Source organism: Montipora foliosa, chromosome 12, assembly GCF_036669935.1.
Source record: "Montipora foliosa isolate CH-2021 chromosome 12, ASM3666993v2, whole genome shotgun sequence".
NCBI lineage: Eukaryota > Metazoa > Cnidaria > Anthozoa > Scleractinia > Acroporidae > Montipora > Montipora foliosa.
The window spans coordinates 16927743-16944972 of record NC_090880.1 but is presented as its reverse complement, the minus strand read 5'-3'; the positions used below and the strand labels follow the sequence as shown (position 1 = coordinate 16944972).

At 41.8% G+C, this 17230-nt stretch overlaps 1 protein-coding gene and 1 pseudogene across 1 annotated transcript; one reads left to right on the top strand and one right to left on the bottom strand.

Annotated features, from left to right (window-relative positions):
- The first annotated feature begins 2633 nt into the window (after positions 1 to 2633).
- Positions 2634 to 6385, top strand: LOC137978798 (diamine oxidase [copper-containing]-like). Its single transcript, XM_068825869.1, has one exon. It carries the CDS (start codon positions 2757 to 2759, stop codon positions 5112 to 5114), a length of 2358 nt encoding a protein of 785 aa, XP_068681970.1. The 5' UTR covers positions 2634 to 2756; the 3' UTR covers positions 5115 to 6385.
- Positions 6386 to 9104: 2719 nt separating this feature from the next.
- Positions 9105 to 11187, bottom strand: LOC137980906 (uncharacterized; annotated as a pseudogene).
- Positions 11188 to 17230: the final 6043 nt, after the last annotated feature.

The window sequence follows — 17230 nt, the reverse complement described above, 5'->3', positions numbered from 1 at the left end:
ACGGCCTCAATGTCAGAAATCCGTTTCCTTTTCCGCGTGCTAGATTCTTCTTCACTGTGCTCAATTGGCACCTGCGTAATCCTAAATTTTAATTTTTAATGAAGTCCCACAAAAGCGGTCTCTTATCAGTTAATGCTCTAAAGTCCTTTCACCAAATTGGTACACTATCGTTTATCAAATTAGTAAAAGCTAACGGTAATGTCACCAAGCAAGCTTGCAAAATATTTTGGAAAGAATGAACCGTGCTTTTCTTTGTCCGACTATTAAAATGGAGAATACTTGCTGAGTTCTCTGACTTACACTCTTCTAGTTCTTCTTATAAGAACCTTCAGCTTTTATAAGAACGTTCGGAACATATTTCCAGGCTGAGATTCAGTTAAGAACGTCATTATTTTGTTGATTGGTTTTCTTTTTAGTTTTTCTTGTTCTCAGAGGTTTTTGTGAGTAGCATATATAAATCAGTGTAAAAAAAAAGTGAGGCTTCATAATGTAATTGTCTCTTGGTTGATTTCCAAAAAAAAGAAATAATAATGGGCGGGGCGAGGCAGGGATTCGCCTCCCGATACCCATCTGAAAGGTGCTGACGAGCCAGGTGAACTCCTACTGTAACACATAGGAGACGCCAGAACACACAAGGGGACATGCACCAGAGATAAGTGTTTGCATCAATCACGTAAATCCTGATTAAATATCTGTGACAAGTCTTAAGTTTTTAAACTCTGCCTTGCAACGTGTATCTTTAATGGAGACACCACAAGCAAGATTCTAGTCTCCATACATTTTATTTTTGGCAAGATAGTATGTCATTTGCTTTTTACAAAAACAAGTATTAAACATGAAAGCCTATAAAAATAGTTCAGGTCTTAAGCTATTAATTCCTAACCTTTGTGAGGAAGAATGATATGATGCCTCAAAATATTTGCAATGTTAAAGAACAAACGTAACGGATGAAATAACCAAGCAAAGCATTTGACATTGTCGTGAATTATAGAAATTAAAAACTGTGAAAGAATGTAAGTTCTTATAATTATTGTAATTATGATAATTATTTTGTCGCTGTTGTTTTTTTTTTCTACAAATGGACAGGATTTAAAAAAAAAAATACCGGTATTGGAGACTTTTGACCGGTGATATTGTGTGACTTTAGAAGAATAAGCACTTTAAGATGTGTAAGGTTGCCTTAAATCGCCTGATGTTTTGGGCAATTTTTTCTTAAGTCGCCTTAAGTCGCTTAAAGTCGTCGTAAGTTACGGCGACTTAGGTCCCAGAGTAGGCCTAGCTTTACTTTTTGCAGATGAAAGAATCCGTGAAACATTCATTGATATCATTTTCCAAAATCAACATGCCCTTTTTCTATGCTTTTTCGAAATACATGCCAATAGCTAACACAAGAGAAAAAGTACTGCGTTTGCGAACTGCGCACAAAATACAAAGGGGACCATAGAAAAACACAAACAGGTAACACAGATACATTAACAAATTACGACAGTCGCTGATATAAGTACAACTCTTACGCAGCCCATGGGGCTCGGAACGGACTCAATTCTGAAACTGAAAGAAAACAAAACTCAAACTCTTAATGACCGAAAAATGAAATGATATTACAAAACCGGCCGTTTTCAAGCACAGCACTTTTTTCCGCAATCAAGCGTCCCTCTCAGTACTTGTGTATAACTTATTGAGTTCTTTTTTTTTTCTGAAAAACAGTCTCTTTCCTGGCCCTTCATCTGCTTCAAGAGTGGCCATTGGCTTTTTCTGCTTCCTTAATATCTTTCGGGAAGTCGGAGTAAACCTTAATTCACGCCAATTTCCACCTTCTTCTCCTAAGCCCTGTTCAAAACACGCTGTTCGATAAGATATCTATTATTCGCATATGATAAGTACATGTCATATTCTTATCTCCTAAAACACATGGCACACGTTACGTTCAAAAGCAATTAACTGAAAGCAATTAACTTGTCAAAATACATCCTTATCTCTTTAAAATTGGAATACACGCGATCAAAGTTTCTATCATCTTTAAATACAAATACCGGCTAAGTTAAAAGTTATATATATATTTCGCCTTTATACTTATTTATCTATATGTATTTTATAATTATTCGGTACACAGCTTCAATGCAAATAAGTGTCAACCTTTTGAATTCTGTGTATAATAAAGTTATTATTAGGGCCGTTGTGTTGCGTTACGTAACGCGGTATGTTTCCCAACACACGCTCTCGATCGGATATCTGAAAAAGCGAACAATGACAGGACGAGCTAATCCCGGCTTTTTAGACCTTTTTCGAGCCAATGCGGCGAAAATTGAACAGTTACTGGATCTTATTCATTCGCCAATTGACCTTCATCCTCCGGAAGTCCAAACAAAAGCAAATTCAGTTCACGGTGATTAAAAACGTATGTTAATTTTTCATCGTTAATCATCGTATTCATATATGGCGGCCAACAGTTGATTTGATTTGCATTAATTTGCTGATTTCAGTTTACAATTAGAAGTCCCCAATTAGAAGACTAGACACTTAAAAAAAAGTTCCTTTCCTTTCCTTTCCTTTCGTTAGCAAGAGCAAAGTTCATAAGAACTTTTGCTCCAAAGGGAGGCTAGTGAGGATGATTGGCACAAGGACAAAAGAATAATATGAATACGGTCTATAATTAACTATGGTTTACCGTAATACACATCACGATTTGAATAGCAGACGGAAGTAGACTTAGGGACCTTTCCGGCAGAACATTCAATACCCAACTACCTGCATCCATGGCCAAAGACAGCGGTCGCGAAACCTGTATCTTAAGGATCGCTTGTGTCGCACTTACTTTACTGTCTCTGGCGCTAATAATAGCTTTGATTGTGGTGATGACAAAAGATGGGAGCGAAGCCTTGGAATGCAGAACATCGTCTCGCCTCCAAAATATTTGCCCTCAGACAACCAAGTTGACTACGAAGCCAGCTCGCTCAGCGGGGTTATATGACGACTTATCGAAAGAAGAAATCATTGCAGTGAGAGATTACATTCTTCGACAGTCTTCTCTTAATATCACTCCCTATGAAAATGCCGCAGTCAATGACAACTACATTTTCCTGATCGAGTTGAAACAGCCGCCGAAAGATAAAGCGCTCGATTTTCTCGACCGTGAAAATGCGCCGATGCCTGAGCGCACGGCTCGAGTTATAATTCACAATGGTGGAAAGGAATTCCCTGATGTGACCGAATATTTAGTAAGCCCTGCAGGAACACCAATACAACATATTCAGACACGAGGCCCCGGTACGGAACATTCCATTCCATTCGATTCGAGAGTAAACAATGGCAAAGAGATGGAAGCCACTGAGCGCATTGTGGCAAACGCAGCGAAACAAGCACACGAGCTCCTGCAGGAAAGCTACGATGGGTACACATATGTGGGATGCACAAATCGCTGCTTAGCATGGACTGATTCCGCTCCAGGTGAATTCGGAAAGCGAGGAAAATGGATTTGGTTTGTGCGAGATCTTCAAGGCAGCTATGTGCAACCGGTGGGTTTTGAGTTGTACCTCAACACGAAAGGAAGCGATGTAACACTGTGGAAGATTGAAAAAGTTTTTTATTTCAACATGTCTTTTAACAGTGTAGAGGATTTAATGGATGCTTACAGCAATGGTTCTCTTCACAAAGTCTTCCTTCCCTCACCATCTTATTCAAGGGAGTCTCCATTATTTTCATCCTTTCTCCGCCGGGGAAAATCACAGCCTCCGAAACCATTGCGGCCACCTCGCATTGTTGAGCCCGACGGAAAGCGTTATACGGTCAGTGGACGTCACGTAGAATATATGAAGTGGAGCTTTGACTTCCGATCTCGAAGCACTTCCGGTCTGCAGCTCTTCGACATACGATTCGACGGAGAAAGAATCGTGTACGAACTTAGTTTGCAGGAGGCCGCTGCGTTTTATTCAGGATGGAGCCCCATGCAAATGCAAACTGACTATCTAGATACCGCTTGGGGTATGGGAAGTAGCAAATTTGAACTGGTGCGAGGTGTGGACTGCCCTGATACAGCGACTTTCTTTGATACAATCCACTACGTGGACACGACGAAACCGGTTAAGTACAAAAATTCGATCTGCGTATTTGAACTTGATCTTGGACTTCCTCTCCGTAGACATTTTGACAGCAACTTTGAAGGCGGGTTTAATTTCTATGGCGGCATGCCCGGATGTGCGTTGGTTTTACGATCGATATCCACGGCGTACAATTATGACTACATTTACGACTACTTGTTCTATCCAAACGGCGTTGTCGAGGTGAAAGTGTCTACCGCTGGCTACGTGCAGGCAACGCTTTGGACATCCAACGAGGCTCCTTATGGTAACCAGATCCATCCATGGATAGCGGGTACCATTCATGATCATTTGATCAATTACAAGGTGGACTTAGATATTGGTGGACGAAAAAACTCGTACGAAACAATAGACATCAAGGTTGAGAATATTACAAATCCTTGGTTTCCGCAGGCCAGGCGGGTACAGAAGGTACTGAAGCACAGCTTGAAGAAGACCGAGCAAGAAGCTATATACAAACAGAATTTTGAGCATCCGAAGTATCTGAATTTCTTTACCCAAGGAAATGTGAACAAGATGGGCGTGAATCGAGGATACCGCATTCACATCCGTGACATGATGAAGCAAATGTACCCGACAGACTGGAGCATAGTTAAAGGAGCGGCCTGGACGGTAAACCAAATGACAGTCACTAAACGGAAAGAAAACGAAGAAACTAGCTCCTCTATTTACAACCAAAATGGAATGTACAGCCCTGTTGTCGATTTTGCGAAGTTCACCACAGATAACGAGAGTATTGAAAACGAAGATCTGGTTGCCTGGGTAACAGTAGGTGTAATGCACGTGCCTCATTCCGAGGATATACCGAACACTGCAACCGCGGCGAACTCAGCCAGCTTCTACCTTCGACCGTACAACTTCTTTGACGAAGATCCTTCGATGGCTTCACACGATGCCGTGTTCATTTTGCCAAACAAGGGCGGTGCCGACATCAACACATTTGGGACACCTGAGGAGCCTGCCTGCACAGTAACAAATAAGCCCCTGGAGTTTAAAGGCGTTTATGGGGATATTTGATAAATTCAAAAGGTTTGAAATGGGATGAACAAGTCAAATCAATTAAACTTGACCTCGGTTTCCCAGAGCACTACATGACCCATGGTTTAAACCTTACTTACTGAACAAATTCAAGAGTGAATTAGATAAGAGTGTTCATATGGTATTGGTGGGGTCCCCAGCACAGTCACAAATGAGTTTATTTTTAAGAATACCCGTTCCCGCGAAAATTAGTTGTCATGTCCCTGCAAAAACATGGCAGAAGCAGTCACGAAGGATATGGCTTCTCCTGATTGGTCAAAGTGGCAGTCCTTTGTTTGTTTTTGTGCTCAAAATGTATGCAAGAATAAGCATCAAAAGCAAGGTGAACACACCATAACATCAACCAGGTGTGGCCAGAACATCATGCATGCGCACGACCATTTCACCCGGTCACTTGGCAGCCGTGGACAGCTGTTTCGGCATTGTTAGACAGCAAAGTGATAGAGTAACACTCTTATCTATTCATTCTTGCTGAATTCGGTTGGGAGTCGTAGTGGTATCATTTGCACTCTAACGTCTCACTCGATGTAAATGATGTTTCTAGGACCACATATTCACAACGTGCTCTACCAAAGCCATAATACTGTCCTTTGTAGGCAAAGTCGCAACCAAAAAGCTGGTTTTTGACTCTTCAGGGCACTTAAAAACAGGAATTTATCGATTAACACAGTCCATTTAGGTTACTTCTAATTTGAAAACTGAAAAATAAAAATCAATTAATAATGCAACGCATTTTAGAAAACTCAAGAACTTGCACAGGTTCCTGTATAAAGAATGTTTAAATTAAACAGTGACAATCAGTTTTGCCTGACGCAAGAATTTCAAAACAGTGGCATTGATTTTCTCAGAACTTGATCAAATGGCAGTTTCTCGAATTTTAATCAATTTCGATCTTTTAGAGAAACTGGCCAAAGTTCAATAACTTCAAACTCACCCTTACCCTCACCCCCTGCTCCCTGGCTGAAATTGATTTCTAAAACAAAAACCAGCTATCATTTGATCTTGATAAGGAGAAAGACATTCTCTTGTATTTCTTGTACTTTGGGATTGACTTGCTCTGCTTTCATCAGGCTTTCCTTTCAAAAAGGCCTAGGAGAATAGCAGTGGAACGGACGATACGTGCTTAGTTTAACTTTTTTGTCATGGTTCATGTATATTCTAAAGTTTAACAAAAGATCTATATGTTTTGTTTTGCTTAAGCGTCCTTTTTCTGTCTCAGCTCAAGCAATAATAAATGATTTCAGTCGTGATTTTTGTCGTGGTTCATGTATGTTCAAAAGTTTAACAATAGATGTTTCAGTTGTCCCTCTTCTTTTTCCCTTTCAGCTCATTTAAGTAATACTAAGTGATTTGTTAGCTAAAGATTGTTTGAAGATGAACTCTGTTTTTTGTAATAATTTTTGCTAGAGCCTGATCAGTAAGACCTTTTTCATAGCAATGGTCTTAAGAAACGTCAGAAAATCTAAATTATATCTCACAGGCTTTTAATTTTTAAGGGTCAAATATTCTTCTTCAATAGATCCCGAACATTACTCCAAAATATAGCCGTGGCTTTCCATGGTCCCATTTCAGCAAGTGTGTGATTTAGTAATCGATTGATTTGGACAAAACGTCAAGTGGGATCATTTTGACATTTTATCGACGGGCAAAACTGGCTTTCACTTGCAAAATTAAAGAAACCTTATTGATCCAGGAACTTAACCCAGCTTTTATTGTCAACGACAGCAGTGAGAAGATGTTGCTATATTAACTAATTATATTTCTTGAAAACTTTACTGTTAAGTTCTCTTTTCTTAAGTTAGGTTTCAGACCCCTTACTATTTAACAACTATTCACCGAATTAAGTGGAGATGGCTGGTGGTGGATACGTCCAGACCCGCGAAGCGGCTGAAACGATTACAATATTTTCAGGCGCAAATCCTGCGTCGGAGTTTCTCGGAGGTGAACTGAATATAAAAGTACCTTTGGAATTTGAGTAGCTAATCAGATCAAGCTTTCAACGCTACCACTGTAAGTATGTACTAAACTAGGAATAATCGTTCGACGTGCTTTTTAGCCACTAAGGAAGCGCAAAAGTGTTTAAGTATTCTCTTGTGATCCATGGATAGGACCTCTATAACCTTCACTTTCATATCTTGCTCTACTACGAAAACCACTGATCTGTGGAATGGGCCCGAATTATTGCAAAACGTCCCCTCCCCCCTCCCCCGCTTCAGTAAAACATTTTGATGAAATTCCTTTCTCACGGCGTGACCAGTAACGAGCTTTCGCCGTTAAGATGTACCGGAACAATCACAAGAATTAAAAGATAAGTTTTCAAAATCACGAATTGCTAGGGGAAATGGATAAAATTGTTCTTGTCCAGCGAATTGGTTGCAAGTGCAGCCATGGACTCGCTGTTACTTACTTCGAGTGTAAGAAAGGTTCAACGGCCCTGGCCTGAAAAATAGCGTCAAACAAACACCTCTCAGAATTTGAACTATTCACAAGCGAAAGAGGGCGGGGCAGTGACTCAGTAATTCGGGCCCTTTCCACAGATCGGTGGTTTTCATAGTATAATTCCACAACAAAAGAACATAAAATTAATGCTATGAATGACTGGATGTTCTAAGGAGAAGTGCGAAATATTTAACATATGCCAATATGCTACTGTACACCGAAAGCTAAGTCAAAGCCATGGTACCTCCCAACTGAACACGTTTCATAGGAATCGTATCAAATCCTTAAATGAACTGTGTACGCGACTAACATCAATGCATATTCAATGAATTTACCGTATGTGTTGCTTCAATTAGCCTGGGCAGTTTTTGTGTCTTTTAACATCGAGCCACTAGAGATTTTTCTGGACCGAAATTACAAGCTGCAATGAAATAGTGCTTTGGCCCGGTACTGAGCGACACAACTCATTGCACCGATCTACATAATTCGGTAGATTCTATTTGTGGCGTAATGGGCCGCCGAGCTATGTAACTCGGAACGTTTATTTTGTGACCACAAGCTTCATTTGGTTCGATGTAACGTCAGTAAATGGATTGCTGAAATCGTGTTTCCACTGGTTTAACCCGACGACACGACCATAATAATTTCTTCATCGAAAACGAAACAGTCGAGTACAAAACCCATTTTTGCATTGCTGTTTGAAATACTTGAATTCCGACCAGGAGTTAGTTTGCGAACGCAGACGTATTTCCGGCCGGAAATACGTCTGCGCTCGCAGGCTAACCAGGCGTAGAATACACTTCCCTAAGACTATGACGAAGCATGTTAAAAAAAAAGAAAGAAGACAGCTCATTTCGAGAACACAGTAAAAGGCGATTTTCTTTACCAGGAAAAGGTTTTCAAAATCCAAACCAAAAACTTGCCTCAAAAATTTCAAATGTGTGTTGAACTTTGTAGCCTGACGGCGATCCCATAGACCTTTTTGCAGATACGGCGGCCATTTTGATTTCTATTGTTTCAAATGGCTATTATGGGATGCCCAGGGGGCAAATACATATTAATTTGCCCCCTGAGCATCCCATAATGTCTTTCGAAACAATAGAAATCAAAATGGCCGCCGTATCTGCAAAAAGGTCTATGTGAAGCGAGGCTAAGAATGAAAGCGAGGCAATGTGTGGCCAAACGCAACACAATTGTTTTCGCTGTGGCAGCACAAAATACCCTATAAATAGGCTCTTACCGATAGTGCTCGTAAAAAAAGCATTAAATGCTTGAAGCAGTGCTTGTTTTTTGCCAAAAAAAAAGTGCTAAAATAATGCTATTTTTTTTTAAAAAAAGTGCTCGTGGGTTACATGGAAATGCTCACTTTTTTCCGATTTTTTTAAACATAGAACATTACATTTTTCAGATTTTCAGTTACATTTTTCAACAACAAAATTTAACGATCAATGTTTCTTTTCCCATTAGTCCAATACAACGTTTGAGGTTTTCGCTTGTTATTGGGTCATCATTACCCATGCTAGAAGTTAATCATCGCTTGTTGTTTTGGATCATCACACTTGCTTGCAGATAGTCAACTAAGGCGTGCTCTTGTTGATCGTTGAATGAGGAATTGAGAATAGAGAATACCCTTTCTGCTGCAGCCGAGGATGGCTGCACCAGCAGCACTTTCTTCACTGCAGATGCCCAATGAAGGAGCCGATCCTTGGTCGTGCCACCATTTTACCTTTCGCTCTTCTGTGTTGATAACCACATCTTCAGTGGCAGCTAGGTAAGCAGGTAGTTCAGCTTTTAGGCCTTTGATAATTCCATCATCATCGAGAAAAGGAAAGATTCTCAAGGCCTCTACTGATTGTTGAGTTGGCTTCAGCCACTGGACGCTGACCGGACATATACACCTCGCAGCCTTGAACGCTGACACTGTGTTATATAGTGGACATTGAACTTTCTCAGAAACCAATCTATGGCTGGTTGGACACATGCCTTTGCCTGCTGTTCGAGGGCTGCTACGGTTTTGGGCAGGATTTTCTTCGGCGATTGCTGCCGCGACTGCATGCACGTTAGGAAAGTGGGGGGCTTGGCAGGCTCGGGCAACAGCATGGAGTTTCTCATTACAGGAGAGCACAAGAAGGCCATCACCTTCCAAGAAATACGTCGCTTTCACAAAGTGCTCCCAACATCGATAGTGATGGCGAGCTCGAGCTTAAGGTTGATTAGTCGCTCAGGATCGGAAAATATTGCTTGAAGTTGAGGGATTAACTGTGGACCGACATCAGTGGCTTCTGCGTCTATCAAGAATCGCTCAATATCTCCAGACTACATTAATATTTAACAATTAGAGCCGTAGCCCGCAAGGGCTACGGGTCAATAGCCCATAGTCAATAGCCCATGAGGCGAAGCAGGGCAATAGCCCATGAGGCGATAACAGGGCTTGTTATCTGTGTCTTCGCTACTCGAGGACTATTAATAATAGCCCTCTAGTAGCGTAGTCAATCAAAATGCAGGATTTGGATTAGTCCACTAGTTGGGTGATACTAATTGTTGATAGACTTCCCGCTTTGACCACCATCTCGTCTCACTGTATGATCTTGGTCTTTGGCCAGTCAGATCCTTCCACAACAGCTTTGCCTTGTAGCTATGGCGGAACAGGCGAATCCATACGCTACCGAACTCTAGAAGAGTTGGAATGACAAGATGATTCCCAACATTGTCAAGCGTACGTGAGAAACACACAAAACGTTTAGCATTTTAGGAAATATAAAAGCAATCCTATCTAACGCTGCCTGGTTCACACTTGCACCATCTCTCATGGCTGCGAGCAACGAATTGGCCTTGACTCCATTATCAACTGATAGGCACCGCTGATTAAGCACTTGTGCAAGATCATCGGCATTTACTGATTTGGAACATATATCAATTCTGACGAGACGTTGACTAATCGACCAATTATCGTCAAGGAAACGCACGATCACAGCAATTGCTTCTCCTTGTCGTGTACTTCCGTCAAAAACCATCGAAACATCTCTTGTCATACCAGTCTGACCAGGTAAAGTCAATTCATTTTTGATCCTTTCGACTTCCTGCTTGAAAACGATTGATATATATTGACCAAGATGAGCACTTGCTGTGAGACGTTGGCCATTCGTCTCTAAGAGGGACCGTAGCATGTCGATTTTCCCAATTGGGATGCCAGCCCCCAGAAACTCTGCGACCACTTCGAGTCGGTAGGCCCGTTCAGTTATGGGTAAAGTGCTGCCTTTCTGCGTTCTGTCCCCCGCTCTAAAAGCCTCCATAATCGTCTGATCCTTCAGCTTAGACTTCTTCAGTTTGTCTTTACCATTTCCATGTTTCTTTGAAGCCAAGTGTGTAATTACAATAGTCTTCTTTGTAGACACTATTTCGCGGCATGCCAGACAAAACAACTTCCCGTCTTTGATTGATAGTTCTTCTCGTGGATATTGTTGAATCCGATCATGTATGCTTATATTTTTGCATCACAATTCCCTCCACTCTTATTTTCTCCGCTGATTGATGGAAGAGTACTCTCTCGAGCTACCTCTGCCTTGGCTGGCTGACTTCCATTGTTCCTCGATGACAACGTGGAGGACGTCATCTTGGGACGGGAGAGATGGACTGGGTTCTAGAAGGCAACCGCTGACCTATCAAACCTATTCCCCAGGCCTCCTTGGCTCCTTTGACAAAACTGAGAGCAAAATGCGGCTTTGGACGACATAAATAAAGTTAGATTGTGCTTTAAAAAAAAATGCTCGCGAAGCCAAATAATGCCAAAACAAGTGCTAGCACTATCGGTAAGAGCCTACCTATAACCAATGGGTTACCACAAATTTAGGTAAAAGTCAAGTCTTTATAAATGTGTTGGTTTACCAAGTTTATCAACGCTGTTTGTGTTAGTGGGTTTGTGCCACTTTTACTCGACCACCAAAAGTGGATTGTTGTCAACAACTATTAATCTGCTCTTTACCTTACTTTTTAGAGATAACCCTTTGATCCTTTCATTCACAATCACCCTTACCAAGTACTGTTCCCCGAAAACTGCCTTGTCAGTTGTTCCTTTAGAACAAAAAAGACTCGAGAGTACGACGAGCCGGTTTTTCACGTTGTGCCAGCATTGCCGCCATTTTGGTGGACGAAAACAATAGATCTCTCATTATCTCCTTTTGTTCGTCCACCAGCAAATGTACACTACACTCTTAGCATTGTTATCTGTGTCTCTAGAGATTGGTTGCAAACCGCCTATTATTAGTTCATCCTCTGTCATTATTTTTGATCCGCAGATTCTCGTCTCCTGAGACTGCTTTTATTTCGGTCATTGCTATGAATAACCGTGATTCCCTGTATGCGCAGTTGCGGTTGGTTCAAATTTGTGTAACCGTTGACGACCTTCTGAGTTCGCACAAGTGCTATGTTATACATAGACCGCGAACTCGAAACTGGACAGACTGAGGTCCACACAATCGGTGCCGACTCCACTGAGGATTGGTGATACCTACCCCATGTGTAAAAGTTTTTGTTTTGTGTAGGAAGCACAAACCTATGCCTTTGAGATCAGGAAAGAAGCTAGTCTCTCTTCTACAGTTCTTCTTTGAGAAATGAGTGAGCGATAAGTAGACGTGTCCGTCCAGCACGTAGATCATCGCGCGCTACTGATATAATCCGTTCTTTTATAAAAGAAGTAAATTTCATTACTATACCGGAGACAAATGGCGCCAGCAAACTTTCTATTGATTCAAGACTCAATTAAAGCATTATTCGGGAATTGAAATACAAATTTCGCCGAAAAGTCATAATTACAGGCAACAATTTTTTGGGGGTTTGCTTCGTCACGGACAGTAAATGCAGTGTTATGAATTGAAATTTTGACAATTGAAGAAACACCTGGAAAACGTATTGATATTGACATTTTTTTCATTATAAAGTAGTATTTTGAGTTAAATCTCCGAAGGATTGATTCTCAAGTTATCGATTTCAAGCAAACCCTTTTTGATTGTGTTGAATATTTGTTTATCACTTGAACTTAATTAAGCCTTTTGTTCCCAATTCTTCGCACATCTTGAAAAGGTTTACTCGACTAAGACGAAAAGTACAATGGAACGAACGGTCCTTCTAATGAATTCACGATTAGCCGACAAGCTTAGGCAAGCAAACGTTGGAACCGGCGCCGGTTTGGTAGTGAATCTCTCTGCGCTGTCTGTGTTCACGGCGGCGATAGGTAGTCGCCTCTTCTTTCACTTGAAACAAAACAAGGGGGAAGACAAGTCCTACTCAACACCACGCATTTTCAACCCAGGTAAGCTTGAAAATTCTTTTAAGTATTTGTAAATTTATTTTTTTCGCGTGAGCTTTTACTGTGATCGGCAGATTCGCTAACATTCACTCTGCACGTGGACTCAATAAATTCCTTTCCGCCTTCCAAAACGATGCCACTAGCTCCGAGTGACTACCAGTCTCACCGAAAAAAAAAAACATTCGGCTTAACTGCAGAATACCCCGCCACTCGAAGTTGTACCCCTTAAAATCCGGATACCTGGCTACGCAGTTTGTGCACGCTCCATCTTTTTTATGTTTTTAGAACGAGAGGCTATGGGGCCACGGGGCCACGGGGCTACGGGGCTACGGGGCTACGTGGCTATGGGGCTACGGGGCTACGGGGCTTCGTGGCTACGGGGCTACGTGGCTACGTGGCTACGTGGCTACGTGGCTACGTGGCTACGTGGCTACGTGGTCGACATAATATACACAATACTTTTATATAAACATCACGAAATATGCCGCTTGCATCGAACGCGTTGGTGTTGACCTTGTTGGTCCTTGCTACCGCAGTCCCGTAGTCGCCAAAATGAATAAGCACTAGTTTACTAGTTTTACTAGCGTAAAATTTTAGCTTTCATTTTGTGGTTCGGTCAACTACACTTTTCACGAGATCATGTGAAGAATAAAGCACTCGTTTACTGATTAAGCCTAAGCGCTCGTTGCAGTGGTAAGGCCTAAGAACTCTCGTAAAATTTTAGCTTTCATTTTGTGGTTCGGTCAACTACACTTTTCACGAGATCATGTGAAGAATAAAGCCCTCGTTTACTGATTAAGCCTAAGCGCTCGTTGCAGTGATTAGGCCTAAGAACTCTCGTAAAATTTTAGCTTTCATTTTGTGGTTCGGTCAACTACACTTTTCACGAGATCATGTGAAGAATAAAGCACTCGTTTACTGATTAAGCCTAAGCGCTCGTTGCAGTGATTAGGCCGAAGAACTCTCGTAAAATTTTAGCTTTCATTTTGTGGTTCGGTTAACTACACTTTTCACGAGATCATGTGAAGAATAAAGCACTCGTTTACTGATTAAGCCTAAGCGCTCGTTGCAGTGATTAGGCCTAAGAACTCTCGTAAAATTTTAGCTTTCATTTTGTGGTTCGGTCAACTACACTTTTCACGAGATCATGTGAAGAATAAAGCACTCGTTTACTGATTAAGCCTAAGCGCTCGTTGCAGTGATTAGGCCTAAGAACTCTCGTAAAATTTTAGCTTTCATTTTGTGGTTCGGTCAACTACACTTTTCACGAGTTCATGTGAAGAATAAAGCACTCGTTTACTGATTAAGCCTAAGCGCTCGTTGTAGTGATTAGGCCTAAGAACTCTCGTAAAATTTTAGCTTTCATTTTGCGGTTCGGTTAACTACACTTATCATCGACTACGGGACTGCGGACCACGATACCACTCCATTTCAACACTTAGTTCATTGTTCATTGACTGCGGGACTGCGGACTACGGTAGCACTTCACTTCAACACTTAATAAATACATATTGACTTCCTAGCCGCCTTCGGACTGCAGGCCACGGTAGCAGTATACGTAGATTTAAGGAGGACGTGAGTGGCCGGGTATTCTGAAGTTGCTCCCGAGAACGCTACACACGCTACACATGAATCTAACTCGCTCTTTAATCAATGAGCCGAAACAATAATCCATGAGCTGAAACAAGCACGCTACACATGAATCTAACTCGTTCTTTAATCAATGTGCCGAATCAAACTTGCAGACACTTTAGTTCCTGTGCCGAAACATACTCGCTAACACATATCTATGAATGTAACTCGTTCAGTAATATATGAACCGAAACTAACTCCCTAATTCATGTGCCGAAACAAACTCGCTAACACATGAATGTACCTTCATGAGTAAGACATGAGCAGTTTGAAAATATTCAAATAAACAAAACTCACTACTACATGAGGCATAATCAAAACTGTTTCGTATAACCTACCATACGCGCAATTAATGCAATTGAAATCTGAGCGCCTTGAATGTTAGTTCGATACTGTAACTTCGTTATTTGATTACTCGCATTGTCTAATTATTCAAATTTGTAAATTTTCATAATGTCTTTTAAAAACGCTTTCCACAAATCTTCTCTACTGTGAATATATCTCCATCTGAATTCCGCTAAATACGATGAATAATGTTCTTTTTTGCGACCGTGTGTTAGGAGCCTTGCTTTCGTAGCCCCGTAGCCCCGTAGCCACGTAGCCCCGTAGCCACGTAGCCACGTAGCCACGTAGCCCCGTAGCCCCGTAGCCACGTAGCCACGTAGCCACGTAGCCACGTAGCCCCGTAGCCCCGTAGCCACGTAGCCCCGTAGCCACGTAGCCACTTAGCCACTTAGCCACGTAGCCCCGTAGCCACGTAGCCACGTAGCCACGTAGCCACGTAGCCACGTAGCCCCGTAGCCACGTAGCCACGTAGCCACGTAGCCACGTAGCCACGTAGCCACGTAGCCACGTAGCTCCGTAGCCACGTAGCCCCGTAGCCACGTAGCCACGTAGCCACGTAGCCACGTAGCCACGTAGCCACGTAGCCCCGTAGCCACGTAGCCATGTAGCCACGTAGCCATGTAGCCCCGTAGCCCCGTAGCCCCGTAGCCCCGTAGCCCCGTAGCCCCGTAGCTCCGTAGCCCCGTTGTCCCGTTGTCCCGTAGCCCTGTAGCCCCGTAGCCCTGTAGTGTGTCTATTTCTCGTTCTAAAAACATAAAAAAAGAATTAGCGTGCACAAACTGCGTAGTCAAGTATCCGGACTTTAAGGGGTACAACTTCGAGTGGCGGGGTATTCTGCAGTTACTCCAAACATTCAAATAAAAAACATTCAAAGCCTGGTTAGCGCTAACAAAACCTAGAGGTTTCCATAGTATTTAACGAGGCAAGATTTCCGCACAGGTCCCTACTTCATTATGCATACACTCCTTTGTTTCAAGAAAACAATAGCGATAACAATAAGCGTCCTTTGGGACTATGGCGCTTTGTTCTTTCTTTTTAAAGGTTTTTTTTCTAAGTCTATATAGACTTAAAAAAAAGTCGGTCGAACTTCTGTCTGAAATACGGAAAATCGAACAGTTTTTCCTGCAATTTCGGCACTTTTCCTGCAATTTTACCCATTTTTCAGTTTTAGAATAAGCGTAACAAGTGGAGTTTCAAGCAATCGTTGTCATAGGGTTCAGATTCGCAAACATAACAAACAAACCAAATAAAAGTACTGTCATAAGAAATTTAATGGCTACCTGCTCTTTTCATCGTGAAATTGTTCTTCCTGTCTGCTTAAAAATTCGCCGAGACACTGCAAAGTGTATATTTTCTTCCTTTCCTGTATTTGGGATCACGAACGGTGCATTTAGAGGGATTTTGCGATTTATCGCTCTTTGTAGAGATCGGCAATATGCTCAATGATACTTCCAAGTAAATAGCTTTGGTAGAGATCCATGGATGTTCCCGTACGAGGCATACTTCGTTTCACTCCCCATCATGTCTTTTCAATGCCCTGCTGTGGGCTCCGCGTTTGTCTGGATCGACGAAGTTTAGGCGATCGTTAACTGCGGTGAGATGATGTTAGCCCTTGTCTTGTAGGCAGTTGTAAACTTTCCGGCCACAGGTAGCTAGGGCTAATATTTTTTCAAGGAAAGTTTACGGTCAGAAAATTAATATGTGTTCTGGCGGATTGAAGGCTATCCATTGCAGTTTTTTCTTGAGTATCACGAAACAGATCCATCTCCCGATGCGGCACTTTGTCTTTGCCAACTGACTGCGTTTTCACACAGGTTTTGGACACGGAAGACGAAAGTAAATTGTTTTCTTTGCACCACTCTATGCACAACTCTGGAAAGGCTATAAAGCAGGGACAATTTCCAAATGATCAAATCTCCCATTGCTGTGACCCTTTTACTTCGGTAGCCATCTTGATTATTACGAAGACACAAGTTTGCTTCAAAAGAAGGGAAATATGAAACGATTTTAATTGCAATGAACTCGTGCATGAAAGTTTCCCATGAAAGATGCACCAATCAGACTTTTAAGCGTGGTATACTCTTCCACGCAATGAACTTATAAGTGTGCCGCACGCACGGGGCATGAAGAAAAGCAGGTCACAGTTCACAGCAATACTGGAAAACCTAAAACTATCACATGGACTAACCTTAAGCCTAAACAGTGCCTTTAGTCGTAATTAGGGTTACGATTAGCATTATTAAAGGGATGGGTTGTTTCAAGAGTAGTAAAACAGGGATCTCTTAACGGTAACCTACAAGTGTAAGTTCGATTGTAGGTGCTCGGCGCGGCACGTGTATATAATTACGTATCATTGTTATGTAAATAGTCAGCC

What these genes read in the sequence shown, in the direction of transcription:
- LOC137978798 (XM_068825869.1), top strand. Translation starts at nt 2,757, where the DNA reads ATGGCCAAAGACAGCGGTCGCGAAACCTGTATCTTAAGGATCGCTTGT.